At 46.4% G+C, this 27631-nt stretch overlaps 1 protein-coding gene across 1 annotated transcript; it reads right to left on the bottom strand.

The window, feature by feature from the left end:
- Nucleotides 1-260: 260 nt before the first annotated feature.
- Nucleotides 261-24921, bottom strand: LOC133370839 (IgGFc-binding protein-like). Its single transcript, XM_061597716.1, has 14 exons — nucleotides 24773-24921; nucleotides 19295-19354; nucleotides 18631-18653; nucleotides 15530-16765; nucleotides 14094-14434; nucleotides 12980-13553; nucleotides 11410-12014; nucleotides 9817-10384; nucleotides 8632-9218; nucleotides 6624-7197; nucleotides 4374-4573; nucleotides 3374-3515; nucleotides 1883-2466; nucleotides 261-824 (listed from the first exon to the last, which is right to left on the bottom strand). The coding sequence occupies exons 1-14, from the start codon at nucleotides 24919-24921 to the stop codon at nucleotides 261-263; spliced, it is 6207 nt and encodes a 2068-aa protein (XP_061453700.1).
- Between the last annotated feature and the right edge of the window lie 2710 nt (nucleotides 24922-27631).

Below are 27631 nucleotides of genomic sequence, written 5' to 3'. Positions count from 1 at the left end.
GAACATCCAGTTGGTTCAAAAAAGACACTTGTCTGGTACCTTGGAGAGCATCTGCCATTCAATGTAGACAGTTTTGGCTAGATGGACCAATGGTCTGACTTGATATAAGGCAGCTTCTGTGTTCCTTACTATGGGGTTGCTTGTATGTGTCATTTAGCTCTTAATATCAGATCACTTCTTATATGATCCTCTGAGAGCCATAATTACTGCGAGTATTTCATTGCACTAAAATGCTATGTACACAGAAGCTGTTGAACCTTCTAGACCATATCCCAAGCCCCCAATAGCTCATACTCACAGCAGAAGTCATCCTTCCTCCACTCCTTAATTGGGAAACCCTTGGCCTGGCAGGCAGCAGCATAGGCGGCAATAACGTCACACCAGATGGGCTTGTCTCCCCGAACTTCACAGGTCTTTGTGATGCACTCGTTGAAGAAGGGTGCATAGGGGTTAGCAGCATGGCAGGAGGCAAAGGGTCCATTCAGCTGACGCAACAGCCCACAATACCTGTCTTCTTGGTAACTCTCTTGCTCAGCCAAAGTGCAGGGTGGACAGTCAGGGGCACAGCCTGGAGAACACCCTACACGCAAGGTCTCCCCAGATTCACCCATCTTATCATCACTGGGGTCTCCATTGGCATTTCCACACAGGCCACACAGTGAACCTGCATAGTTCCCTGGCACAGATGCCACAACTCTTAGGTTTTCCTTGACTAGTTGGACTGAGAGGCCAAAGTCTGTCACAATAGTGAACTGGCTCTCATCAGAGCTCACATGGATCTTTCCCTCGTGGCTGAATGGCAGGTCCATTGTGTTGCCATTTACCTGAATAAGACAGAGAATGCAGACTCTTGAGAACCTCAGTTTTCATTTTAAGAAAAGATACATTTTCTAGACCTTATGGCTCTGAAGACTGAAAGTATTCGTTCAATAACAGGTATATATCTCAGAAATCTGAAGGATTTCTGAATGAGCTTTCCAGTGGCTTCATTTGGGGCTTTAATATCCTACATAGCTCAGCATGACACACTGAACCAGGTTGCAGAATCCAGCTTTTCTGGCTTAGAATAGGGAAAGCAGGGTGGCTTATCAACATGAAAGACCCATTTTAAAACATTGGGTCTTACTTCCAAGTAAACATGCATAGGGATACACTGCATGCAGGGCCAGTTCTAAAGGGCGGCCAGGTTGGGCACTGGCCTGAGGGCCCCACAGCTACAGGAGCCCCTGAGGGGCCCTCTGCTCCCCTTCTGCGATCTGCGCCCCCCCACGCCTCCCACTTACCTGTCAGCCAGCTTGTTAGCATTGCCCTTAATGAAGATGGTGGCCACAGCTTCCCTAAGGTACTGAAGCCGCTGCCGCCATCTTAGTTGATGGCAGAGATGTGCACGCATAGCACGCACGTGTGCCATCAACAAAGATGGCGGCGGAGGCTTCATTCCCCTTAGGGAAACCGGGGCCGCCATCTTCATTAAGGGCAATGGTAAAGACTAGACAGGTAGGGGGGCCGTGGGGGGCACAGGGGGGCTGCGCATGTGTACATACATGCAGGCATGCACACCCACCCACCGGGGGGCCAGGGCAAGCTGATGCCCAAGGGCCTCCGCATGCCTGGAGCCGGCCCTGACTGCACGTACAGCTTTTGGTTGCCCTCCCACTGAAAAACCCTTGCTGTGAAACTTGCAAAGAAAAGTGTGAAAAAAGGCAATATATTCTTGGATATCTGCTTCTCGGGATTGTCCCTTTGTTGGCTAATCAGGAATCACAGCAGCTTTGCCAAGGATTTACAAAACAGGCAATCTCCACTGTCTGTTGACTTCTAGCTCTCATTCAATGCTCCAGTTCAAGCCACATCAGATACAGCAAGAACGGTGGACCCTTACCTCTATCTTGTCTCCCCTGTCTGCACGGAGGGTGATGCTCACATCATACACCCGCAATGTCACAGCATGACCATCAGGAGCCGGGCTGTTCTGGACTGAGATGTTAAATGGTATGAGGGTGGAGTCAGTAGAACACACAGCGACCAGTTGGTAGATGCAAGTGCCCTTGAACTCATAATTTTTCCCATCGAAGGTGGTGTAGTAATAGCACCCGGAAGATGTGCAAGTGGAAGGGCTGCTCGGGTGACATCCCCGAACGCCATTGACCACAACACATTCCTCACCAGCTTTGCAGCCACCTGGGATGCACACTACCACACCTCGCGTGGGATCACATGTGCAGCGAGAGCTACACTTTTCATCAGCCCAGAATTCTTCCCCTGGTTTGTAGTTCAAGCCATTATACGTGCAGCCACAGCTCCCAACAGGCACACACTTGTCGGCACTGAGGACGTGGCCATCGTCGCACTGGCAGGTTTCAACGCATGGCTCTTCGCAGGCAGAGGGAGCCATGCGGTCAGCACAGGTGGCTGGGCAAGCACTTCCACAGGCCTCATAGTGGCTATTCTCAGGGCATTCTTTAGCTGTGAGAGAGACAGAATATGATGGTGAGACTCCATCATTTGGCCAGGTCCACTCCCCAAATCTCATGCTCGCATTCAACCTGTGGAATCATGAAATTATACACATGGAGGGGTTCCAATAAGGCATCTAGTGCAGTAATTTTGAAGGATGGGTTAGACATGGTGCTCACGGCATGAATGCAATTTGTGTGCATGTGTTTTGGTTATATAAATAGCAGCCTTGGTGTAGTGATAGCCAGAGCAGCTTTGGAACCAAGGGGAAGGGGAGACAAAGGTTAACTGCCACAGTCCCACCAAAAGCTGCCTGTCTGAAAGTGCTTTTTAAATTTGAAGAGAAGCTCCCATTGGTGCCAATGGAGGGTACTTCATAAAACAGTAGTGTGTTATTTTCCAGGCCCAGCCTGTCATATATATGGAATCAAGCAGTGCTCACCGTAACCCAAAATGGGTTCACAGAGACAAGGAATCTTCACAGTTATGGATTAAAGAGAAATTCGATTCAGTCAGCATCCAATTACCCCTTTCTGAAACAAAATGCGAACCAAAACATAGCCACCCTTGGAAACGTGCCCTTCTCTGAATTTTGCAGTGCAGTTCTCTAGCCAAGTAATGCATTTAAGAAAGAAATACATTTACTAGGGTAAAGTGTAAATGCAAATACTGGTGAAAATAACATGCAAAAATACATTACATTAGGGAAAATGCTGTGCAAAAATGTGTCTGTTTAGGCAAAAATGCATGCAAAATGTGTATTAGTAATAGAAATTCGCACTAAAATGCTGACGAATTTTCATGAGAACTTTCTTTAACAAAGATATTGCAGATTGATGAGAAAATGTGGAGAACTGAACTTAAGATTGGAAAAACAAGAAACTGACATATTCACCCATCCCTAGTCACAGGTTACCTTTGCTGTAGCATTGCATGATGCCATTTTTCACCTCGCAAGTTTCACCAGCTGGGCAAGTTATGGCCTCACACCTGAGCCCTCCGGCTGCAGTGCAGATGCATCTCTCAGTACAGTCATTTAATAGGACAGGCTCATTAGGCTGGAGATCAAGAGACACAATCAGTGGCAGGACAAACAGATCAGAGAACATCGCCTAGAACCATTTGAGAAAGAAAGCGTTCCATAGGAAAGGAAGCCGCTATTCTCTAAGAACCTCTGTAATAGGGATTCCAAGGATTGGGGGGGGTGATAAGCAGTAGGGACACCATCGATTGCTGCAGAGGAGCTTGGGTCTGTGGGTTTTATTCCTTACTCCCAAGTAGTGGGATAGTGCAGGAGCAGGAATTGGGGCCAGAATGGTAGCACAGCTCTAAGACCTTTTTTCAGAGCAGGAGTGATGATATCATCTGTCAGAGCACTGGGATAGTTGACAGACCCTCCTTGCTCTGCCAAATTAATGAAGTGAAGATGAGGCTTTAAAGGAGGAGCAGTCCAACAGAGAGAGGTGCCATTGCACACCTGGCCTCTCATCAGCAGTGTCAAGGCACTTACCAGAAAGGGGAGGGACAAGGCAGCAGGGAGGTTGATGCTGTGGAGATGCAGTGACAGAGTCAATCAGGCACTCCTACCACTGTGCTCACATCATGCTGACCTCCTGGCCATCTTGCCCTCTTCCTCCCACTAAGTACAGCGATGCCACTAATAGGAGGCCAGGTGCACCAAGCCATCCCTCCCCACCAACCACTCCGGCTTTCACATTTTACTGCTGTTTGTGACAGATGAGCACAGAGGAAGTCAAAGAATGAGGCTATAGGAATGAGCTACAGTTCCCAGGAGTCTTTGGGGGAGGGGGACAATGTGCTTTAAATATGCTTTAAATGTACGGTGTGTATGCAGCCTACAAGATTCTTAATCCGAAAACGTCCCCATTGCCACCATTGCCTCCTTCTCCACATACCGGAAAGTACCTGCCGTGCTCAAAGCAGCCGCACTCATCCAAGGGGATGCATTTGAGGCCATCAAAGAAGAAGCCATCATCACACTGGCAGCCCTCAACACAGTTCTCTGGGCATTTAATGTGATCGGTGAGGCCAGCACAGTTGGTTTCACAAATGTTAGAACAGATGGTGTAGTGGCTGTTGGCTGGGCAAGTGATGGCTGCAGGAGAAAGGGCACAGTGGGTTAAATCGCCAGGCATGGCAAAAGTAGCAGAATTAAATCTACATACTTGGGATAGAGAGATGTGATGCTGACCAGAGCAATGGAACATCTGTGGCCCTGGCCAAGTGATGGGAGTGGTGTGCTGAGTGCCTGCCTATCAGATATCACTCTCTTCCTCCAGGGTATAATGGTGGATGGGTGGGGAGTCCAGAGAAAGAGGAAGGAGGAAACCCTCTGCAATGGGCATGGGGGACAAATTTGATTCAGTTCGCCTTTAAAGCCAAATTTATGAAATTCATACTTTCCAAAACAATATGAGAACCGAAACCCAGACATCCTTAAAAATTCACACTTCTCTGAATTTTGCAAAGCAGTTATCTGACCAATGTTTACAAAAATGCACACATCAGAGGGAAGTGCGCGTGAAAATGAATATATGAGTGACAATAACCTTCAAAAATGCATTAGGATAAATTGCTTGCAAAAATGTGTACCCAAAACTGCCTACAAAAATGTGTTTATTGGGAGAAATTGGCACTAAAACACTGGAGAATTTTTATGATTTTTTAAAAAAAAACAAAATTACAAATTGCTGCAGAAATGTGGGAGAACCAAATTTAAGACTGGAATAGTGAGACACGGAGAGAACTGAAACTGACAGATCCGGCCACCCTTACTCTGCAAGTGGTTCATTCAGATCTCTGGCAAGACTGATCTGTTCCTTCCCCAGGAACAGGGTGGGTGGGAAGGAAATGGGGGGGGAGAAAGGGGTGGCAGAAAAAGAGAGGAAAGGAGCAGGTGAAAGACGAAGAGGGGAAAGGGGTGGAAGAGAGAGAGAGAATGGGGTGGCAGAAAGAGAGGGACGTGGCAGGAAAAGAGAGAAAGGAAAAGGGTGGTCCTGCCCACTTTTAAATCTGGCCCTGCCCACCACCAGCATGCAGTTCCCAAAAGATTACAGAGGAAATGCAGCCTTCAATAGAAGAAAGGTTCCCTGGGCCTGTTTTATAGACAGGTGTTCAAATGCTTTTGTCCATTACCCTCCATGGGTGGTATCCAGCGCTAGTTCTACTCATAGAAGACCCAATGAAATTAATAAAGATGACTAAGCAATGACCATTAATTTCAGTGGGACTACTCTGAGTAAGTTGAGGGCAAGCCAGAGTTTGCATTTATTTATGTATTACATTTCTACCCCGCCTTTCTTTTCATGATAGAAACCCAAGGCGGCTTACATATGGTTCCCAGGCAGTCTCCCATCCAGGCACTGACCAGACCTGACCCTGTTTAGTATCAGCAGGGGGCTGGCCTCATGTGCCTTCAGGTCATAGCCTGCATTGGTAAAGCTCCATCTCTGACGTCAGAGGGGGGCATGCATCTGGAATATGATGATACTGCTGCAATTTCAAATTGATGCCTCAGTGTGGCAGTGCCTGCTCTTTGGAAGTCCCTGACTGTTGACATGAGACAGGCACTTTTGCCACATTGATTTTGGCACCTGTGGTGCCTTTGGCAAGCCTATCGAGACATGTAATTCTATATTGCATTTTAACATGTGTGTATTTTTTGAAACCTAAAAAAAGATTCAAAATATACATAAAATCTGCTGAATCTTTTTTTAGGTCAACTTATTAAACATCTGATTTTACTGGTATTTTTAATGTATATTTTATACTATTTTAGGTAAACTGTTGTGATGAAGAAGGTTGAATAAATGAATAAAAATAATTTTATGGTCCCTGGGATGCCCTCTCAGGGCCAATAGGATTTCCCCCTTAAAGAAGTGGAAGCAAGCAATGGATGACCCATTAGGGCAGGTGGGACACTGCCCCACCAACCTCAGTCTGCCCTCAACCAGCCCTCACTTGCCCACCTTCTTACTTACAACCAATCCAGGGGGTGGCACTGGCTGTCACTGGCTATAGCTCCACCTAAAATTAGTCTCCCTGCATAATAATAAATAAATAAAATTTCACCTTACCAGTCCCAGTGGGTTCCAGCCACCACTGGTAGAAAAAAACAGCAGGACAGATCATCAGTTGCTACTCACGGCAGAAGGTGGAGCTCCTCCATGGCTGGATATTGACCCCGGCCTCTTGGCAGGCTTCCGTGTAGCTCTGGAGGCTCAGGCATAAGGCCTGTTGGTCATCCCCTCCTATACACAGCTCAGTGATGCAGTTCTCCAGATAAGCACCAAGGTTCACTACAGCATGGCACTCACTGAAGGGCCCATCAGATGCTGCAAGGAGCCCACAGGACCTGCGCTGTTTGAAAATTTCTTTTTTCTCCTCTTCGCAAACTGGACAGCCCTTCCCAGCACATCCATCTGTGCAGGGTACACCAGGGATTGGAATTTTCCAGGCGGCACCAAATACATCCACATCAGTGACCACCGTGCCATCAGGGAGCTGAAAATCATCACTCTTCTGTCCATTGTAGTTCCCACACAGCCCACCCATGTGGCCCTGGTAGATGTTGGGAATGGTGACCCTCACATGGTAAAACAGGTCATAGGTCAGTGCAAAGCCAAAGGTAGAGTCTATCCTGACACTGAGCCCATGCTGATAGATTCTGAGCTGCCCAGTCAAAAGATTCACAGGGAGGCGTTGGAATATTCCGTTCACCTGGAGAAGTAAAGGGCATTGCCTGTTGAATAGGATATGCTTTGCAGATTAAAGGCCAACATAGCCATGATTAGGGATGTAGGACAATTCCATTAGAATCAGAAATGGGAGTGGAAATTGCTGCAGTTCACATGTTTGTCCAAGGTCAGGAACGGAAATCATACAGCAAATATGGGCAGCATTCACTATCTTTAGTTTTTTTAAGTCCACAAACATGACATAAATAATTACATTATTTTCTGTCTTGTTGATATTGTCCTTACATTGAAATGTGTTTAAATTAATTACTTAATTAATTACGTTAATTAACACTGCAGGTTTTAGGAGAAGCCAAACTGTAGTGGATCAGAAATAGTGCTGATTGTGATGAACTCAGGATGGAACAGAAATTGCTGCCTCGTTACATCCCTAGTCAAGATGCCATTCATGCAATTAGCGACTGGATAGTGGGGAATAAAGATTTATAGGCCCCAATTTTGGTCAAGACTATGCAAGTATGAAGGGGGTGATGGGAAGAGTGACACTGAAATATACTGACAGGATGTTACCTGGAAATGCCACAGAACATTCCGAGAGAACTGGTGGGGCTCAACCTTCTAAATAGATAAATATGTGCGTGACTCTGATCCTCTAGCCTAGTAGCTTGAAATGTTTGTGTTATGCCTCTGAAAGAGAACTATAAGAATGTGCTGGAAAGTGGGAGGGAGAGAAGCTTTGGGGGGGCTCAAGCCTGCCTGACATTTCTCTCCGAACGGCTGTTTGCTTGGTTTTCCTTGGTTTTGTTTGGCTTTCTTTTAATAAAAAGTGTCTCTAGCAGGCCTTGTTGATTCAACACAATGTGAAGCTCTGTTTTCTTCCACAGCAGGCTCAGGACCCTTGATAACAGCTCAGGGCCTTGAAATAAGGGGTCTTTAACCCTTTGCCCCCATCATGGTCCCAAACTAGACAGTGTCCCCTGCAGATGCTATTTGCATTGGGGGGAAAGCTCGTAATTGCTGCACTGGGATCTCTTTTCCAATGCAAATAGCCGGCATGGGGAGGGCCAATCCAGATTGGGACCCTCAGCAGGGTAGTAAATGTGTAAATCATCCCTACCCCCACATACCCCAGGGTAGCAATCTGGATCAGACCCCCTTGCCTGATGACTTTTTAAAAGCCATTCACACAGTTGCCGTTTGCGTGGACACTACTGTGTCTAGTTTAGCCCTAAGAAGATGGACAATTGGCCTCCTAGAGATGAACTACTAGTCTCACAAACAATCTTCTAAACCTGAGGCAAAGGTCTCAGTGTGGCTAGTGGGCATGCCGGCCCTGGAACAAGACTAGCCCCCATGCTTGTGTGGAGGAATTCACTCGGAGGCTTTTATAACTGAAGCAAAAGCCTCCGAGTGAATTCCTGCACACTTGAACACTGAGCAGCATTAAGAGACTCACCTTGACTAGCCCCCATTTGTTCCGTAGCAGAATCAGTTGAAAGTCAAGGACCTCCACATAGACCTCCTTGGTAACGGAGATCTTCCCATTCTTCCAGGCCTCATTCTTGACAACAACAGCTAAGGGTTTCAGGTACTCGTTTGGCTTGTGCAGCTTGGTTAAGAAGTAGGTGCAGGTGCCCGGGAAATGAATGGGCCGCCTATCAAAGGAAAGATAAAGGCTGCCGACCACGGAACAGGTGGCATTCCCAGTTGCATAGCATTTCCGGTACCCCTCCACAATTCTGCATTCTTCGTTGGGGCCACAGGGCACCTTGTGGCACACCACATTTCCACCCGCCTGGCACCGGCAGCGTTCCTCACAAGTCGGATAGAAATATTCCAAGGCTGGGTAGTAACGCCCTTGGTGGAAACATCCACACTGGGCCATAGGGACGCAAGTGTAGCTGCTCATGACAAAGCCCTCGTTGCACACACAGTCCTCCTCGCACTTGTTCGGGCATCGAGGTGTGATGTACAGGCTGCTGCAGGTCTGGACACAGCCCCTGGCGCAATGTTCATAGTGACTGTTGGAAGGACAAAGTGGGGCTGCAGGTGGAGAAAAGAGCGATTAGCCAATGCAATGCTTTTGTGCCCCAGCCAATCATGGTGCTTTCCTTGCATCTACAAAGCAGGAGAGGTTGATCCCCGCCAACCTCAGTCTCCCCTTTGCCAGCTCCCACCTGCCTGCTTTCTCACTTACAACCAGTCCAGAGAGTGACCCTGGCTGCCAGTCCCCAACCCCTTAGCCTTAATGTTGCCCCTGTAGAACTCTGCAAGGAAGAGGGTGGGGACAAAACTAGAATTAGTTAACTCTGCCTGTTGTTGGCTCTGGCTTTGCCTGCCATTGGTTCTGGCTCAGCCCACAGTTGAGCTACCTGCCTTCTGCCCTTCCAGTCCCAATGGGCGCCAACTAACCCCTTCTGTGTTTCTATTGCAATCCAACCCAACACGTCCTGTACTTGAGGGCCATCTCCTGGTGGGCTCTTGAATCTTAAAATAAAGCCTTACGTCCCTCTCTCTCTCTGTCTGTGCAATCTGTTCCTTCATCTACACTATTCTTCCTCCCCTTCTCTGCTCATAGATGCTGCTGGAAATGGGCTTGCCCTTCCCCAAGAGGAGCTGGTTTAGACTATGGAGCACTCACGGCAGAACGTCGAAGACCTCCAAGGATAAGTGGTCACCCCAATGGCTTGGCAGGCTGAGGCATAGCTGGCAATCCCTGCACACATGAAGGCATAGCGCCCCTTGTAGAAACAGTAGTCATAGATGCAATCCTGGAAGGCTCCCTCTTCATCAATCTGGCCATGGCACTCCCGGAAGGGCCCATCCTTGGCGAGAAGGAGCCCACATTCCTTGCCCGAGGCACGCTGCCGGTCTGCTAAGGCTTCTATCCCTGGGCATTTGGGATCCACAATCTCCTTGCATTTGGGGTCAATGACCTCAGTGCCACTGGTACCAAATACCGGCCTGTTGGGAATGAGGATGCCACCAGGCACAAGGGCATCGTCTGCAGCGTTCCCGTTGAAGTTCCCGCACAGGCCACGCAAGGTGTTTGCATAGGTGTTGGGCACCGTGACGGATACCTGGCTGTCCCAGTTAAAAGTGACCAGGAGGCCAAAGTCAGTCTCAGTCACAGCATCCAGGCCCCTCCTGTACAACCTGACTCTTCCTCCAGCTGTGCTGTAGGGAAGGTAGGTGAGCAAACCTCCAACCTATGAAGAAGGTGTTGAACAAATGATAAACTGAAGCAAATGTCTCTGCACAGAGGCTCCTACCTCCCACTCTCATGATCTCTACAGCGGGTGGGGAACCTCAGACCTGGAGCCAAATGTGCCCTCCAAAGCTTCTCTGTCTGGCCCTTGGGCCTCCCCCCAGGCCACACCCTCTCAACTGGCCCTGCTTTGCATCTCCTTGACTGTTTTTGCCGGGCTGGAAGGTCTCCGTCAACTCTGATCGTGCCTCTGGCTTGCCTGGATTAATGCTAGAGAGGAGCGTATGAAGAAAGCAGCTGACTGTACAAAGGCAACACATTCATTGTTCAGTTCTCTTCTTCCTCTGGTCCCACCCACCACTGCCATATGGCCCCCAGAAAGTTGTCCAGAAGGGAATGCGGCCCTTGGGCTGGAAACAGTTCCCCACTTCTGCCCTAAAGGAACCATAAACTGTGGTTTATAGCAAATCTGGCCCATGGGGCATTCTTATCTGGTCCATGACTCTTCTTCTTGATTGCCACCCCTTCTTGATTGTCCCGTTCCTCATTGATCCAAGCCCCCTTGCCTTTTCTGCTATAGCCAAGAACACATGGCATGTCCTGGGTGGAGAAGAAGAACAAATCTCTCTCTCTCTCTCTCTCTCTCTTTCTATCTCTCTCTCTCTCTCTCTCTCAATAGTGGAGGCTGGCCTATTAGGGGCAAATGGGGCCCTGCCCCATCAGCTCAGTCTGCTCTCAGCCAGCCTTCCTGCCTTCTTACTTATGGCCAGTCCAGGGTGTTGGTACTCCCTGCCAGCTTCCTCCCCTTCCTTTGTCTCAGTCCTCGTCCTTGTACAACGTAGCCGGGAGGAGGATGGGGGTAAGACTAGCATTAGGTGGCTCTGCCTGTCAATGGCTGTGGCTCCACCTACTGCTGGTCTGCCTGCTTTCCGCCCCACCCAGTCCCAATGGGCACCAGCCACCACTGACCACCACTGCCCTGGAGGTGGGAAATCATAATGATAACCTAATGTTACCTAAACGTACCAAGGCTCTGCCGGAATATTGTCTGCTGACTATGATCTCAATGTCGTAGACATTGATCTGGACACTCCGGGTCCAGGATACAGCGGTATTTCCCCGGTGCTCATTTTGAACGTAGATACCAAATCCCTCCAGACCCTCGGTGTTGCGGAACACCTCAGCAAACACGTAGGCACAGGCCCCTTGGAAATCAAATCTGTACTTGTCAAAGGTGTAGTAGTGGGGGTCCCCAGATGCGGTGCAGATGCCGCTCCCAGTGGGGTAGCATCCCTGCACGCCTTTCACCACTTGGCACCGTTCCGTTGGTTTGCAAGTGCTGGCAGCACACTCCACTACCCTCTTGGCTGGGTTGCACATGCAACGGTTCCGACACGTATCATCAGCCCAGAAGCTCTCATTGGGGGCATAGGGGCGCCCTTCATAGACACAACCACAGCTGCTCTTTGGAATGCATGCCCCTCGGCTGAGAACAAAACCTGGATTGCATTGGCAGCCTTCCACACACACAGCCGGGCAGAAGTTTTCCTGCTGAGTTCGGTCATCCACGCAAGTGGCCGGGCAGGCTGTTCCACAGCTTTGGTACTGACTGTTTGGAGGGCACTCCAGTACTGTGTAAAAAAAAAAAAGGGGAGTGACTCAGTGGTGATGTAATGTTGAGCACACTGGTAATATAGACTAGTAGCACAAGAGATGGATTCTAAATACAAAACTTGGAAAAAGCCACACACACACAAATTGGAGTGGGGGGGATAGGACTCTGATATCTTAGGTGCCCTGATGGCTGCGGGCTCTTTAGATAGTTGTGTGAATTACACCACTTATTTGGAAATGTGGTAGCCAGCTCTAGCTGCATTTGGAGATACTCCAGCACATCCTGCTAAGACCCTGGACCTTACACACACACACACAAGCCCTACAAAGAGTGCACCACTGTCCATTCATACACTTAAAGCACTCTTATACAACTTTAACAGCCATGATTCCCCCCACAAAGAGTCCTGGGAACTGTAGTTTGTTAAGGGTGCTGAACTACAATTCCCAGTGCCCTTTACAAATTACAGGTGTGGATTTGCATAGAAATCTGCACAAGGTAATTTATGTTTAGATTCACATGCAGAAATAATGGCTATTAGTTCAATACAAATACAACACCTCAAACCATAATGGGGAAAATTGCGACCAGGTCACCTGCTCACTCTGATGTCCTGGTGCTGATGGGCAACATCAAGGGCCCTGATCTCCATTCTTATAGTTCTTTATCTTTACACTGGTTTTGGATCAGACAAATAGAGGGCTGTAAGTAGGACCTTTAGCTAAGCTTTTAATTGTATCTTTCACCAAAGTGAGGTTGCAAATATATGCAATTTAAAGCACTCTTATAGCACTTTTAAATGCAAATAAAAAACTTTGTTATTTCTATTTTCATTGCCCATTTTGTTAGAATAATACACTTTTTTGTTATGCTATGGACCTCTTAAACCTGACTTAGTCTAGGGCTTCACTATGCCTTAATCTGGCCTTGGGGCCACTCCAGTTAGCTCATCCCCTTCCTTGCATTGCTTTGCATACTCACAGCATCCAGACACTGTCCTCCAATCACCAATTTGGGCTCCCTCTCTCTGGCAGGCATCTGCATAAGCCTTCAGGGCATCGCACAGAGACTGTTTGTTGCCTTCGGTGGAGCAGAGATCATACAGGCAACTATCAAAGTAGGCTGTGGGGCTCACCTTGGCATGGCAAGGAGCAAAGGGGCCATTGGAAACCTTGGTTATCAGTCCACAGTAGGCCTCTGCCTCATACATTTTGGCCACATCAGATTGGCAAACCCTACAAGGGCCATGGCAATCATGCCAGCAAAGGCTGTCATCCGTCTTCACCATCCAGCTCTCGCCAAAAGCTGTGATGCTAGGGGCCGTGGTTCCTGCTGGCGTTTCAAAGTCATCTGTGGGATCATCATTATAGTTCCCACATAGGCCACAGACAGCCTCCTGGTAAGCACTGCTGATGGTGACACGAAGGTGGTGACTCCAGTCATAAGACACTTTGAGCTGGAAGTCAGTGTTAAGTATGACAGAGGTGCCAATCTGCAAGAGCTGCAGATTCCCATCCTTCAGAGAGATGGGCAAGTGTGTCAGGATGCCGTTGACCTGCATTGGAGGGGAAGAAAAGTTAGACACTCAGGCAGTTCAAGATGAGCTTCTGCTTGTGGGCAGCTGCAGAAGCATTGCTATTTTGAGTAGGCTGCCTCCATCTCCAGATGGCACGCTTCTTAATGAAAATGCACATGCTCAGATTTTTATCTACTATATATTTTGGAAAGTTATTTGTTATCTTTATGCATCTGGCCATCCCTTAAGATATTGTAACCAAATTTTGGTTCCTGAGATCAAGGAGCAAGTTATCATCTATGTCTGTATATGACTGGATGCCATTTTGAATCAAGATGATGGACTGAACCTTTCAAAACTGCACTGATTTTTATTTTGTTCCTTAGAATTCCCAACCAACAGCAGGTATAAGGCTGCTAGTGGCTTATAAGTAAAGATGCCTTGTAAATAAAGATGGCAGTGCTCCAAGAGTGCCACCTATGTTTGTTTTACAATGTGAACATGTGCAGTAATATCAGCAAACATCGCAGTCAGCGATCAGTGGAGCCAAACTTCCCTTCTGAATCGACCATCACTCACCCGTACAAAGCCAAACTCTGATCTGATCACTGTGATGGTGTATCCGTAAACCTCAATCGTCACTGTCGCCACATAGGACACCTGTTTGTTCCCCCTGTTTTCATTCTTGGCAAAGACATGGAAGGACGGGAGCCCAAAGTTTTCAGCACATGTCTTGGCAACAGTGTAGGTGCAAGTGCCTTGGAAGTCATAATTGCGCTCATCAAAAGTGTGGTAGTGTGGGTCACCCCATGCCCAGCAGGTCGCTTCTGAGGATGGCACACAGTGGGGTTGATCATTTATCATCTTACACACCATCCCTTTACGGCACAGCACAGAACTACAGGTGAGTGGTGGTGCAACTGCAGACAGGAGAGGGAAAGTTCATAATCAGCCCTGTGAACAAATCAGAGCTGAAACAAAGTTTCCTACTATTTTAAAAATTCAGCAAAGCAAAGATCATAGCCAAGCAAAGACGAAGCTGGTCCCATTCATCATCCAGAGAAGGAGCTGCTGCTGGGGGACTTGATTCCTCCCTCCCTGGCTGGGAAAGGACACTCAGGTTTAGCTACCTGTTGCCTTGGGAATGCCCAAGCAAGGGGGAAAGGACACTCCAGTCCCATCCACTGGCCAAAGGAACATGAGCCGTCAACTGCTATTCAAACAAGAAGAGCAGATCAGCTTGTCTTGAACTGGATATAAATGTCCTCTTACAGCTCACCACTGCGCTCTGGCCTTGAAGAACTCTGATTTCCCTCCTCCAGCATTTCCCTCTACTCCCTGATTTCCTTCCCTTGTGGGTCTTGTCTTTTTAGTTTGTGAGACTGATGGCGGGGCCGACTTGCTATTATTTTTGTTATTAGCAATTGTCTGAAAAGTGGGATACAAATATAGCCTGTTTTGGAAAGTTGGTAGTCTGTTACTCTCTGCATTTAGATACCTCTTAAGATATCATGACCAAATTCTGTCCGATGGCTCCTGAGATCGAGGAGCAGGTTTCTGTCCATGTTTGGACACAACTGGATGCCATTTTGAATCAAAAGTGCATAAAATGCTCTCTGACATGATATTAAATGTTAAATATCATTTCATTTCCTCTTATAGCAATGTTTAACTGTTTTACAAGTAAAGCTCTATTTCTTTTAAGAATAGTTATATATTTTATTTATCAATGTTATTAATTTTAATTGTGATTATTGACATTGTATGAAAGTCATTTAATGTCTTAATGTTTTGTATTTATGCAGTGTTGTTCTGCAATGGTCTTTGGACTAAGCAATAAACATATCATATTGAATCAAGGTGGCACACCGCACCTTTCAAAACTGCACTCGTTTTAACCACTGGTTTCAAACCTGCCCTGATTTTTTGTTTGTTTCTCAGAATTCCCAAACAACGGCAGGTACGAGGCTGCTCATCAACACAAAAATATACAAACCTTGGAACGGTCTACTTACTGTCGACGCCAGCACCGGGTGTCCCATAGCTGTTCATATTTGCAATGCCCACACTGAAGAGACAAAAAGGGGAGTGGGGATGTGCCACTCTGTAGGAATGAAGTACTACTGGCAGCTCGTACAGACTCCAAGAGTACTCTGAGCCAGGGACCAGACTCCACTTCACCGTGTCCAGGGGCTTCCCATTCACTGTGAGACCACCAGTCTCTGAAGTCTTTGCCACCAACAGGACAAAGTTCTGAAAGCCGACCTGCCCGTTTATGGTGTACGAGAGGCTGTACTTTTCTGTGTCTGGAATCCCCATCAAGAAGGTGTCATAAGTAAAGGTCCGGACGGCTGCTCCGGTGCTGTAGAGGAACACCTGCACTGGCGCATTGGCCGAGAGGTAGATTGGGCTTTTGGGCAAGACCGAGATCTGCCGGACCTTCCCGCCTCCCAGATTCACTGTCTGCTTAGCTGCGCCCGTCTGGTAGGTCAGCACGGTGGCTTGAGATGCTGAGACATAGAGGATGTCACTTTTGGTCTGCCAGGGCATGGGAGGGACCACAAATGTCTTCCCCCACTTGGACACTGGCAGGAGCTGCTCAAAGACGTGGTTACATTTAGTGTTCTTCCACGAACAGATATGGCCAGATAGGACAGCGACTGGCAGCTGGGAAACAATCTTGGTGCCAGAGAGATCACCTTTTCCTTGCAACTGGACCCCAGTGAAAGCCTTCAGTGTCACACTCAGTTTACTTCCTGCTGTGTATGTTTTCCGGTTGAAGGTCACTGGGCTCGTCGGATAGACATCGACCACATTAGGGCCCTGGGGGGTTAAGATTGCAAACTCTTGCAGAGCTCCTACTGGGCCTGAGACTGGAGCCACAATATAATGCTCATTCCCCAAACTGTTCACGGGATAGAGCAGAGCAGTATCAGCACTGAAGGGCTTGGAGCTCAAGGACACCACAGACACATTCTTGTCTGCCTGGATCTGAACCACATGGGAGAACACTTTGCTGTCGATGATTTCTACAAATTTTGGGAGCTCCACTTGCACCATCTTCCCCCTATCCACATTGATTCTTCTTTCAAACTCCCTTTCTTGCCGGCAGAGGTCACAAGGGACAGAGACTGTCACAGTGGTCGAGTTGTAGTAACCAGTGATCTGCAGTTCAAACCTGCCCTCCTTCTCAAAATTTTGCATATAGGAGGTGATGAACTGTGTCCCCAGGCTCCCACCTAGGCAGGTAACTGTAAGGGGAGACAGAAAGGAGAGTTAAGGAGCTGATGGCGAGTGAGATCATAAGAATGGATGCACTGGATCAGACCAAGCTCAATCTTCTCCAGCATTCTGTTTCCAATGCCAACCTTCCCCCAACCTCCCAAATTCACATGCCTTTCAGAAGCTCATAAAGAGGACTTACAGACATCCCCTGTTTGCTATTCAGATGTACAAACGGGATGTTGAAATGAGGAATGGGGGAGAAATCTGATTTGGTTCACATTTAAAGCCAAATTTATCAAATTTGCATATTCCAAAACAATATGAGAACTGAACACAGCCATCCTTCAAAATTCGCGCCTCTCTTAATGTAGCAGTGTAGTTCTCCAATCAAACATTGTTTACAAAAATTATTATTATTATTATTATTATTATTTATTTATTATTATTATTATTATTTATTAAATTTATATACCGCCCGACTAGCAATAGCTCTCTGGGCGGTGAACATAAAATAGCATAAAAATACAATGAATAACAAAATAATACTAAAATACAATCAACAATCCAATACAATAAACATTTTTAAAATTAAATCAGTGTAACTTAAAATGCTTCAGAGAATAGGAAGGTTTTGACCTGGCGCCGGAAGGAGAGCAGAGTCGGCGCCAGGCGTACTTCCTCAGGGAGACTGTTCCATAGTTCGGGGGCCACAATATAATGCTCATTCCCCAAACTGTTCACGGGATAGAGCAATTTATTAGGGGAAAATGTGCATAAAATGAATATGTTAGTGACAATAACATACAAAATGTGTTGTATTAGTAGAAATTGATTGCAACATTGTGTACATTAACAAAAATGCATAAAAATGCGTGTGTTAGGAGAGATTTGCACTAAAATGCTGAAGAACATTCATGAGGATTTTTTTTTATAAAAAACACGCAAGTTCTTGCAGAAATGCGTAGAACTGATTTTAAGACTGAAAAAATGAGAAACAGAGAGAACTGAAACTGACAGATCCTTCCCTACCTACTTGCAATGTACAATATCCTCCCCAAGCCCCCTAAAATGAGCGCCTCTGTTCAGGACTTCATCCAGCCTGGAACAAGAGCCTTATATTCCCATTGATATAGGAACAGACAGATCAGTCTAGTTCCAGGCAATGACAATTTCTCATGTGTTCATTCGTAAGGATTTCCTGCATCGGCAGGAGGTTCAACAAGAAGACCTTTGAGATCCCTTCCAACTCTATGATTCTATGAATCTGAAGTCCAATCCATCCCAGTGTTGGGCTCTGATCCACCCTCCTTGGGGGAAGATGCCCCGGACCTAGATAACCTCTCAGACCAGGAAGAGGATTTGGCTTCATAAACAGTTCTCAATGTCCCTACCCCCCCAGAATCACCTTCATCAGAAAGATGCATGAGGTCAGCCCTCCCCACTTGAGGCAAAGGAGGTGGCAATGGCAGCCTCTGGCTCCAGCTCCAAAGCTGCCACTATACCATAGTCACTTTTGTGTCATTGCAGTCAAAATGCTCCTCAAAGCACGGCTGGGGAACCTGTGGCCCTCCAGATGTTGCTGAACCAGAACTCCCACCAGCCCTAGCCTGGATGACCAATGGTCAGGGATGGAGGGAGTTGCAGTTCAGCAACATCTGGAGGGCCAAAGATTTCCCAGTCCTGCCCTAAAGAATGCAGGGCCTCTTTAAGGCTGGAGCCTCATTTATTGTGAGGGCAGAGCAAGCCGCCAACACCATCTGCTACTGATAGGCTCTTGATCCTTCAACTGTGTTGTTAGCGGGGACAAGTAGGACCTACAACCCAATGTTGCTTGGGAGGTGTTCTCCCCTCTCCACTGCCACCCTCCAGATTCTTACCCTCCAGGCCTCACTCCTGAGGCAAAGGGTTCCAGGGCTGTTGGGGTGGGAGGAGAAGGGGACAGTCCCCAGCTAGCAACAGTTTCCTGCAACCTCCAAATGTGCCGCTGTGTCTCTGTCTCCCTTCCCAAACACAGCAGCCACTGCTGCTGCTGCCGCACCGTGCCCTTTTCTGATTATGCTACTATAAGGTTATCATTTGTTATCTGGATGGTTTTAAATGTTGTATCCCATCATGGGAGGGATAATCATGAATGCAGCCTAAACAAATATGGAAAATAATATCTTTCCAAACTAGCAAAGGGAGAGCCAGATTAAGACATGCTTCAGCCCTAAACTATGTCATGTTTAAGAGACCCCATAGCATTACAAAAAAAAGATAGTGTATTGTTATCTAAGAGCATGGGCAGTCAAAATAGAAATAATAAAGTTTTAAATGTGTATATACAGCAGGATACAAGTGAGGATGCAACTAAAACTGAACAATCTAAGAAGTTGGGTTTTTGCAGTTAAAGGCCCCTCATAATCTGAGGCCCTAAACTGCAGTGTACTTTGCTTGTGCATTAATCCGGCCCTGAGTGGGCCTCAGTGCTAGTTGAACTGCTGGTACAAGCTGTTGTTCTCCCACCTGGTTCCTTCAACCAGAAATGCATTTTCTCCCTTTTCATTAATACTCACCCCAGCATGCTGAGTTCCAGACCCAGAAAATGGCGAAGAAGCCGCTTATCCTCCCCATAGCTGCACAGAGAAAGACAAAGAAGGAAATGGCTTCAATCAAGTTTTCTCTCTTGGATACACTTGGAAGGGCGCCAACAAATGTGAAGCAAACCTGGGCAAGGGAGGCTGGTTCATTTGGACAAGTGGGGCACTGCCTTGCCAATGTCAGCCTGTCCTCATCTAGCCCCCAGATTGCCTTCCTATTTACTTACATCCTGTTCAAGGAATGGCATTGGCTGTCAGCTTTTTCCTCTTTAATCTCAGTGTTGCCCTTGTAGGATTCAGCAGGGAGGAGAATGGGGACAAAACTACCCTTTGTTGGCTCTGCCTGTCAATGGTTCTGTCTCCACCTGCCTTCCACTCTACCAGTCCCAACAGGCATCAGCCACCACTAAACATGGGTGCCTAGAATGGTACCATACCACCTCCATCTCCACCTGTGTGTCACACTGCTGTCACCTTCCCAAAAGGCATTGAGAACATATTTCAGAAGGGTCTATGGGGGTTGGAACATAAAAGCAAAACACTCCTGTGGCTCCTTAAAGACTAGATTATTATGGTGGCACATGTGAGTTCCCCCCCCCTTAGCAAGAACCAACTTCTCTAAGGGTACCTTTAATGGAAGATAAATCTATTAATGGCTGCTAGCCATCATGCCCTGGTTCTACTTGTAGTGTCATATGCTTCTGAATCCCACTTGGTGGGGAGAGTGCTGTTGCACTCAGGTCCCGCTTGTGAGCTTCCCATAGGAATCTGGTTGGACATTGTGAGGACAGGATGCTAGACTAGATGGGTCTTTGATTTGATTCAGCAGGGGTCTTCTTATGTTCTTACGTAGATATGCAGTAGAGGGAAGCTGTGGTGAAGAGCAAAGCTTTTTACAGAGACCATCCAGGAAACCTGTAACACCTTAAAGACTAAGAAATGCACAGTTGTTGCATTTGCTTTTATGAGCTATACCCCCATATCATCAGTTGAAATTAACATGACAGTAAAACAATGAACAAAGTTTAAGCATACTTAAGCCCTATGAGATCCAGCTGGAGTTCAATGTATGCTGAATTCTTCAGCTGAGCTCAGTGGGACTCAGTGGTTGCTGGACTGCAGCTCCCGTCATCCCTCATGACTGGTCACACTGGCTGTGGCTGATGGGAGTTGAAGTACAACAACATCTGGAGGGCTAGAGGTTGCCCCAGCCCTGGTTTAGTGTGACATTGAAACACACTAAACCTTGTGTTTTTCCCATGTTGTTCTAATTCAAATACCAAACATAGAAACCTTTACTTCCAGCCTTACTATGATTTCTGCTATGACCACCTTCAACCCATCCAGAGATACAGGGCATGAGGTCTGAAGACCATCACCTTAATTCTGCATATACTCACTCACTACTTAATATTAAATCCCACCCCGTGGAGAAATGATTGGCATTCTTCATTGCACCCTCACCCATCTGCCCTCTCACCTGCAGAAGGATTCACTGGGACCCACAATTGGGTTGTTTTTGCCCCTTTATATAGTGTGCGCAGTGCAATCCATAGTCTCCCCTTAGTGTCATCCCAGAAGTAAGTTATTTGCATTTCCCCATGGCTGGGGAGAAAGACAGGTTCAACTGGATACTTTACCCTCATCCATAAAATCACACACTCCAGGTGGGGTATGAAATTCTAGTTAGTGGGGTCTCAATGGAATCTAATATTTCCATGTTCAATGTTGGCCACACATACAGACATTTAAAAGGCAGCAAAAACAAAACTGAATTAAAATTTTAAAAACACTCTGGTGCTATGTTGGTGTATATATTTCTACAGAATATTCTGCAGATCTTAGGGACCGTTCCTTGGTGACAGCATATGGAACAAAGGAAGTGGCCTGCTTCCTATGGGATTGCTAAGCCTCCAGTAGGGATGAATGCATCTGTCCATTTTGGGTTCTCTCTGTTTCTAATTTTTCCAATCCTAAATCCAGCTCTCCACATTTCCATTTTGTTTGCATTTTTTTCAAAAACCCTCATGGAAATTCATCAGCGCGTCAGTCTGGATTTCTCCTGATAGAGACGTTTTTGCAACCTACACAATTTTGTAACAGGACAACATCAAGTCCTGCCCCTTCCAGGGGAACTTGTTATGTGTGCACTGAAGTCATCATGTGTCAGCAAGGAGCCTTGTGCACTAGCCAATCTAGCTGTGGGAGGGGGAGAACTGCAGAGGCAGCTGGTGGCTCCATGGCGGTGGGGCAGTGGCATCCGCTCCAGGCCGTAGTCCGAACTGAAGCACCTTGGACAGCTTTTTAAAAGTTCAGACTAAAATCTGGAGCAGATTCCACTGGCCTCCAGCCATCATGGGGGGGGGGAGGAATGGATGTGCTATTTCTGAAGTTTTAAAGGAAAAAAGTGAGGGAGGTGGGGGACGGAGGTAGCGCACAACCTTCAGACGTCCTCATAAGTACTTTTAATTTATGTGGTTTAAATGTGCATTTTTGTGTGGATTTTTAAGGGTTTTCTATTAAATATCCACCTGCAGATGGGCTGGGATGGAATGGGATAGGCTTTAATGGGTCCATTTATCCCTGCTTCACTGCACCATGAACAAGCCTGGCATCAGCATCTAGCATCTCCGAGCAGCTGCCAGGGCCCCACTGACACCTAGGGATGGGGGAGAAATTAGATTCAGTTCGAATTTAAAGCCAAATCTATCAAATCACTTTTCAAAACAATATAAGAACTGAAACACAGCCCCACTTTGAAATTTGCACTTATTTGAATTTTGTGACGCAGTTCTCCAACCAAGTAATGTTAACAAAAATGTATGTGTTAGGGGAAAGTATGCCTAAAATGAATATATTAGCAAAAATAACATGCATTATATTAGGAGAAACTGCTTGCAAGAATGTGCTGATGAGGAGAAATTCACACTGAAAAGCTGGAGAATTTTCATGAGGATTTTTTTTAAAAAAAAACACAAATTGTTGCAGAATGTGGAGAACTGAATTTAAGACTAGAAAAATGAGAAGCTGAGAGTACCGAAATTGACAGATCCATCCCTACTGACACCTGCCCTGTGGCCTCCTTGGGCAAAAGCGCCGGGCAGCTGGGAGCCTCCATTTTAATTTCCCAAATGCCCAGAGTGATGCTCATTCCCTGATTTAAAAAAAACCCCTATCTCTATTTTGCTTTTTGCAGAGACAGAAGTCCACTGAATTCAGTTCACAAGATTGTAGCCGACCCACGATTACTTAACCTGGGATGAAAGGGAGCAAGACATCACCATCTCCTGTTTTACCAAAGGCTGCAATCCTGTGTATACCTATGTCGCAGTACAGGATCGGGATACATGAATTCATTACATTCAGCTTTCTGAAGCTTCTCGGTTAATGCTTCTCGGATCATGGAGGACAGGGCTATCAATGGCTACTAGCCATGATGGCTGTGCTCTGCCACCCTAGTCAGAGGCAGCATGCTTCTGAAAACCAGTTGCCGGAAGCCTCAGGAGGGGAGAGTGTTCTTGCACTCGGGTCCTGCTTGCGGGCTTCCCCCAGGCACCTGGTTGGCCACTGTGAGAACAGGATGCTGGACTAGATGGGCCACTGGCCTGATCCAGCAGGCTCTTCTTATGTTCTTAATGTTACGATCTGGTAAGCCTGCTAACATGCTTTGCTTCTGAAGCCAATGCAGGACTGATTATTGCAGAGTAAATGAATGCATGCAACAGACAGCACATAGATAAGAACCTTTGGCGATGTATAATGAACAGCGGCAGCAAAGAAGCCAGCCAGGGGAGTTACAGTGCAGTGTCCATTGTCCATCTTTCCCGAAGATAGCCTTGTATTTGAAGAAGAGCTGCTCAGTCAAAGCCTGGCTAGAGATAAAGAACCTTAAAAAGGGAGAGCAGCAGCCTTGAAATTATTGCCCATCAACCCTTAGCAACAAATCAGCAGCAAACTGAGCAGACACACACCTGGTCACAGTCTTCCCCAGGATGGGGAGGTGTATTGCATTTCTATTTAAATTATAGTAATCGCTCCTGCTTTTGCATCGGTGTGCACTAATTAATATATGTACGCTATATGCAAGTCTGTGCTCATTTTTGTCCTCTGTTTTGGTGATGGATTTCCTCTGGAGGATTTTTCGCCATGATCCCTCTTGTGCATACAATAGTGTCCTCATTTTTATCTATGAAACATGGGAGCAGCGCTGGCTCTAGGATTTGGGTGGGGGGAGTTCGATATGGCGCTATTAGTTTGCCCCTTTAACCTGGAAGAGGAGGAACATGCAGACTGAGAATTCTGACAGGCTGCATTTGGATTTCTTGGATACGCTGTGCAAAGGCAAAACAGGAGCACTGCTAGGGGAGCTGGTCTTGGGGCCTTGGCAATTGCCTGACGTTGCCACCCTCTGGAGCCAGACGTGACTCCATCATTGAAGGGTATGAGTTAGAACAGACTCAAGACCTGCAATTTTCCTGCAAGCTATGGTGATAACAAGAAAAGGATATAATATGGCCATACTGACATCCTATGCATGCAAGCTAGATACCATTCCTGGACATGTCTCAGGCCATGCCATGCTGGAAAGCATCAGATCTTGGATTCAATCCAGAAATGCTTCTGCCCTGACTGGAGCCCATCATAAACATGTATAGCCAAGCACAGCTTTCCAACACATGCGCACATACCCAGAATGAAAGAAATGTGGGTGTGACCATCAAACAGGACAAGCTACGTGCAGGATTTCATTATCTTTTCTTGTTTTCTACGTGGAAGTGCTTTTTGCATAAAAATGGGAAACTATTTGAAGCAGCCTTTAAAAGAATTTATCACACTGAATCATTGCTGGAACTCAAGGATGGAAAGATAAGCAAACTGGGAGGTAAGAGACCTCTGTCAGAATAACACCCTTGTTAAGCATGCCTTGATAGCAAAATGATAAACTGGAATCAGGCCAAGCAGTATTCTGTAAGCTTACAAGTCAGGGGCCAAGGAGACAAGTGATCTGATCATCAGAGAACCAGGAAGGGAACACGAGAGTCTTTATCTTCTACTGTCCTGCTTGTAACATTTGACCCAAGACCTCCACCGAAGCCAGTAATAAAACAAGAGATCTGCTGAAAGTGCTTCCCTCCCATCGCAGCCCCATTTTCTTTTACTTGTTGCAAAATGGAGAAACTATAGGAGGCAGCCATTTCCACACACAATCCCAACAATGTCCCTGAAATGGAAATGGATTGCCTTCAAATCAATTCTGATTTATGATGACCCTATGAATAGGGTTTTCATGGTAAACGGTATTCAGAGGGGGTTTACCATTGCCTCCCACTGAGGATGAGAGGCAGTGACTGGCTCAAGGTCACCCAGTGAGCTTCATGGCTGTGTGGGGATTCGAACCCTGGTCTCCTAGGTCGTAGTCCAACACTCTAACCACTATGCCACACTGGCTCTCACAGTGTCCCTGGAAGGATATCAGGCTTGACTCCAGACATTTCGCTGCCTGAGGCAAAGATGGCACCCCCTCCTCGTTCCATGTCCAGAAGCTGACTGGGCTGGCACTTGAATCTTACTACCACACTGGAGGTGAGGGTAGACTTCCTCATTGCCCCTGAATAGGGATGGAAGAAACTGTCTGTGTCGCTTCTCTCAGTTCCTCATTCGTCTCATCTTAAATTCAGTTCTCCACATTTCTACAGCAATTTGCTGGGTGTTGTTTTTTTTAAAAAAATCATCATCATCATCATGAAAATTCATCAGCATCTTAGTGTGAATTTCTTCTAATAAACACATTTTTGCATGTAGTTTTGACCAATGTACACAGTTTTGCAAGCCATTTTTCCTAATATAAAGCATTATGTCATTTTCACGACACTTCTATGGAACCTTTTAAACACTGGTTGGTTGAAGAACTGTATCACAAAATTCCTAATATGAAGCATTTATGTATGTTATTTTCATGACGATATTCACTTCTATGCAACCTTGTAAACACTGGTTGGTTGGAGAACTGTACCACAAAGTTCCAATGTGTGCATTTTGAAGGACAACTGAGTTTTGGTTCTCAAATTGTTTCAGAAAGTGCAAATTTGATAGATTCAGCTTTAAATGTGAACTAAATCAAATTTCTGCCCCATCCTTACCCCTGAGGAAGCAGGCCAGACCGGGGGAGGCAAATGGGACATGAGAGAATGTCTAGGGCCTCAGGCAGAAGAGCCAGGGAGTCCTGGTGCTGCCACCCAGTGTTTGCTTCTTGAGGCTGTTGTCTCACATTGCCGAATGATAGGTCTGAGGTAAAACAAATTTGGAGGGGGGAGTTGCGGTTAGACTCCCCTTTGGTTTGCCTACTCCATACTGCAGGGTTTAATTCAATTCACATTTCGGAGTGGTATGGCTGCTTTGCAAGTTGGCATGGAGTTCAGGCAGGTGAAGAGGCTAGGGGGTGATCATGAGGTTTACTGAGGCATTTAGGGTGTAAGGAGTACCCTTTGGGGATCTCCCAGTGCTTTCTGCCTGGCTTGCACCTAGAGGGTGCCCTTGGGGCCTATCTTGCACATTCAGGTGAACGCTGGTACAGCAAGGCCTGGATGTGCAGGCTGGGTGGCCACGCACAGGCTCACCTAGCAAGGAAGGAGTTATTTCCACCCTGTCCTTGCCTGAGGGGCCACAGCCTACAGCTGGTGACATGCCCAGGGATCTGGGGGGGATGTTTCCCTGCCAGATGTAGATAGAATCTCACCTGCTCGATCTGGTTGAATTCGGTTAATTTGGTTGACTTGACCTGCAGGTCCTCCAAATTCATTGTTATATTTTAATAAATATAACATTTCCCCAATCCTTGTATCTCAAGTCTTCTTTGGTGGTGAGGGAGCAATCTCCTACTCATTTCAGTTTGTATGAGTAAATTGCTATGGTTTCATGTAATATAAAACCCTAAGTAACCCTATGAAATGACTTATTTACATGGGAAAGGACTACGTATAGTTTATCAATTATACTAATTAGTTTAAATGTCTCAGAGGTAAACATGTCTGAGATTAAAAAAAAAGAATGACTTGAAGGAGTCTTAAAGTATAAGAACCGACAAATCACCAGAGGCTTCTGATGCAATAGTCATATCCACACCATACATTTAAAGCACATACAGTAGGGCCCCACTCATACGGTGGGTTACGTTCCAGACCCCGGCTGTAAAGCAAAAACCGCTGTAAAGCGGAACTCATTGAATAGAATGGCGCGCGATGCCCCAAAACCGCCATAAAAGCGGAACAAGCACCGTATGAGTGGGGCTTTAGTCTAATTGCATCTAATTGAGACCGCTGTATTAGCGAAGCGCCGTAAAGCGAAGTGCCTTAAAGCGGGGCCCTACTGTAGCTTACCCCAAAGAATCCTGGGAGCTGTAGTTTGTTAAAGGTGCTGGGAATTGTGGCTCTGTGATGGGTAAACTGCCATTCCCAGGATTGTTTGGGGAAGCCATGTGATTTCAATGTGCATTAAATGTGCTTTAAATGTGTTGTGTGGATATGATGCCAATCTCCTAACCATTGTTCTCTGTCGCACCTGGGGGCAACAGGCTAGATTAAGAGGCACAATACAGGACACATGGTAGAGATAGACCTGTTCTCCAAACCTCATCACCACTCCTTGCCCTCAAGCATGTGAAGAATTTTCCTTCCAAAGAGGCATTGCAGGGAGAAATGGCCCCATAGCATGCTAGAAATGCTGCTGTTTGACACAGTGGCAAATGTCTAATTTTAGCACATTCTGAGCTGTGAAGTCGAATTTCTTTGCCTGGCCTCTGCAGTACTTCTCTTATCCTCTAGAGGGTGCATTAGGCTTATTTATTTATTTATTATTTCTATCCTGCCTTCCTCCCAGCAGGAGCCCAGGGCGGCAAACAAAAGCACTAAAAACACTTTAAAATTGTAAAAACAGACTTTAAAATACATTAAAACAAAACATCTTTAAAAATGTTTTTTTAAAAAAGATTTCAAGACATCTTTAAAAAAAGGTTAAAAACATATTGTTGTGGGGGGGTTTTAAGGTATAAAAACATATTAAAAAGCAATTCCAACACAGACACAGACTGGGGTAAGGTCTCAACTTAAAAGGCTTGTTGAAAGAGGAAGGTCTTCAATAGGGGCCGAAAAGATAACAGAGATGGCGCCTGCCTAATATTTAAGGGTAGGGAATTCCACAGGGTAGGTGCCGCCACACTAAAGGTCCATTTCCTCCACCCAGTCCTTCAGGTGCATTCAAATTATCCAACATACTACATTATTTTTAAAATCTGTATTAAAATTAAATTTTATTGGA

This window comes from Rhineura floridana, chromosome 15 (assembly GCF_030035675.1).
Source record: "Rhineura floridana isolate rRhiFlo1 chromosome 15, rRhiFlo1.hap2, whole genome shotgun sequence".
Lineage (NCBI taxonomy): Eukaryota > Metazoa > Chordata > Lepidosauria > Squamata > Rhineuridae > Rhineura > Rhineura floridana.
Note: the sequence above shows the minus strand (reverse complement) of the source record. Positions and strands in the feature narration are given on the sequence as shown.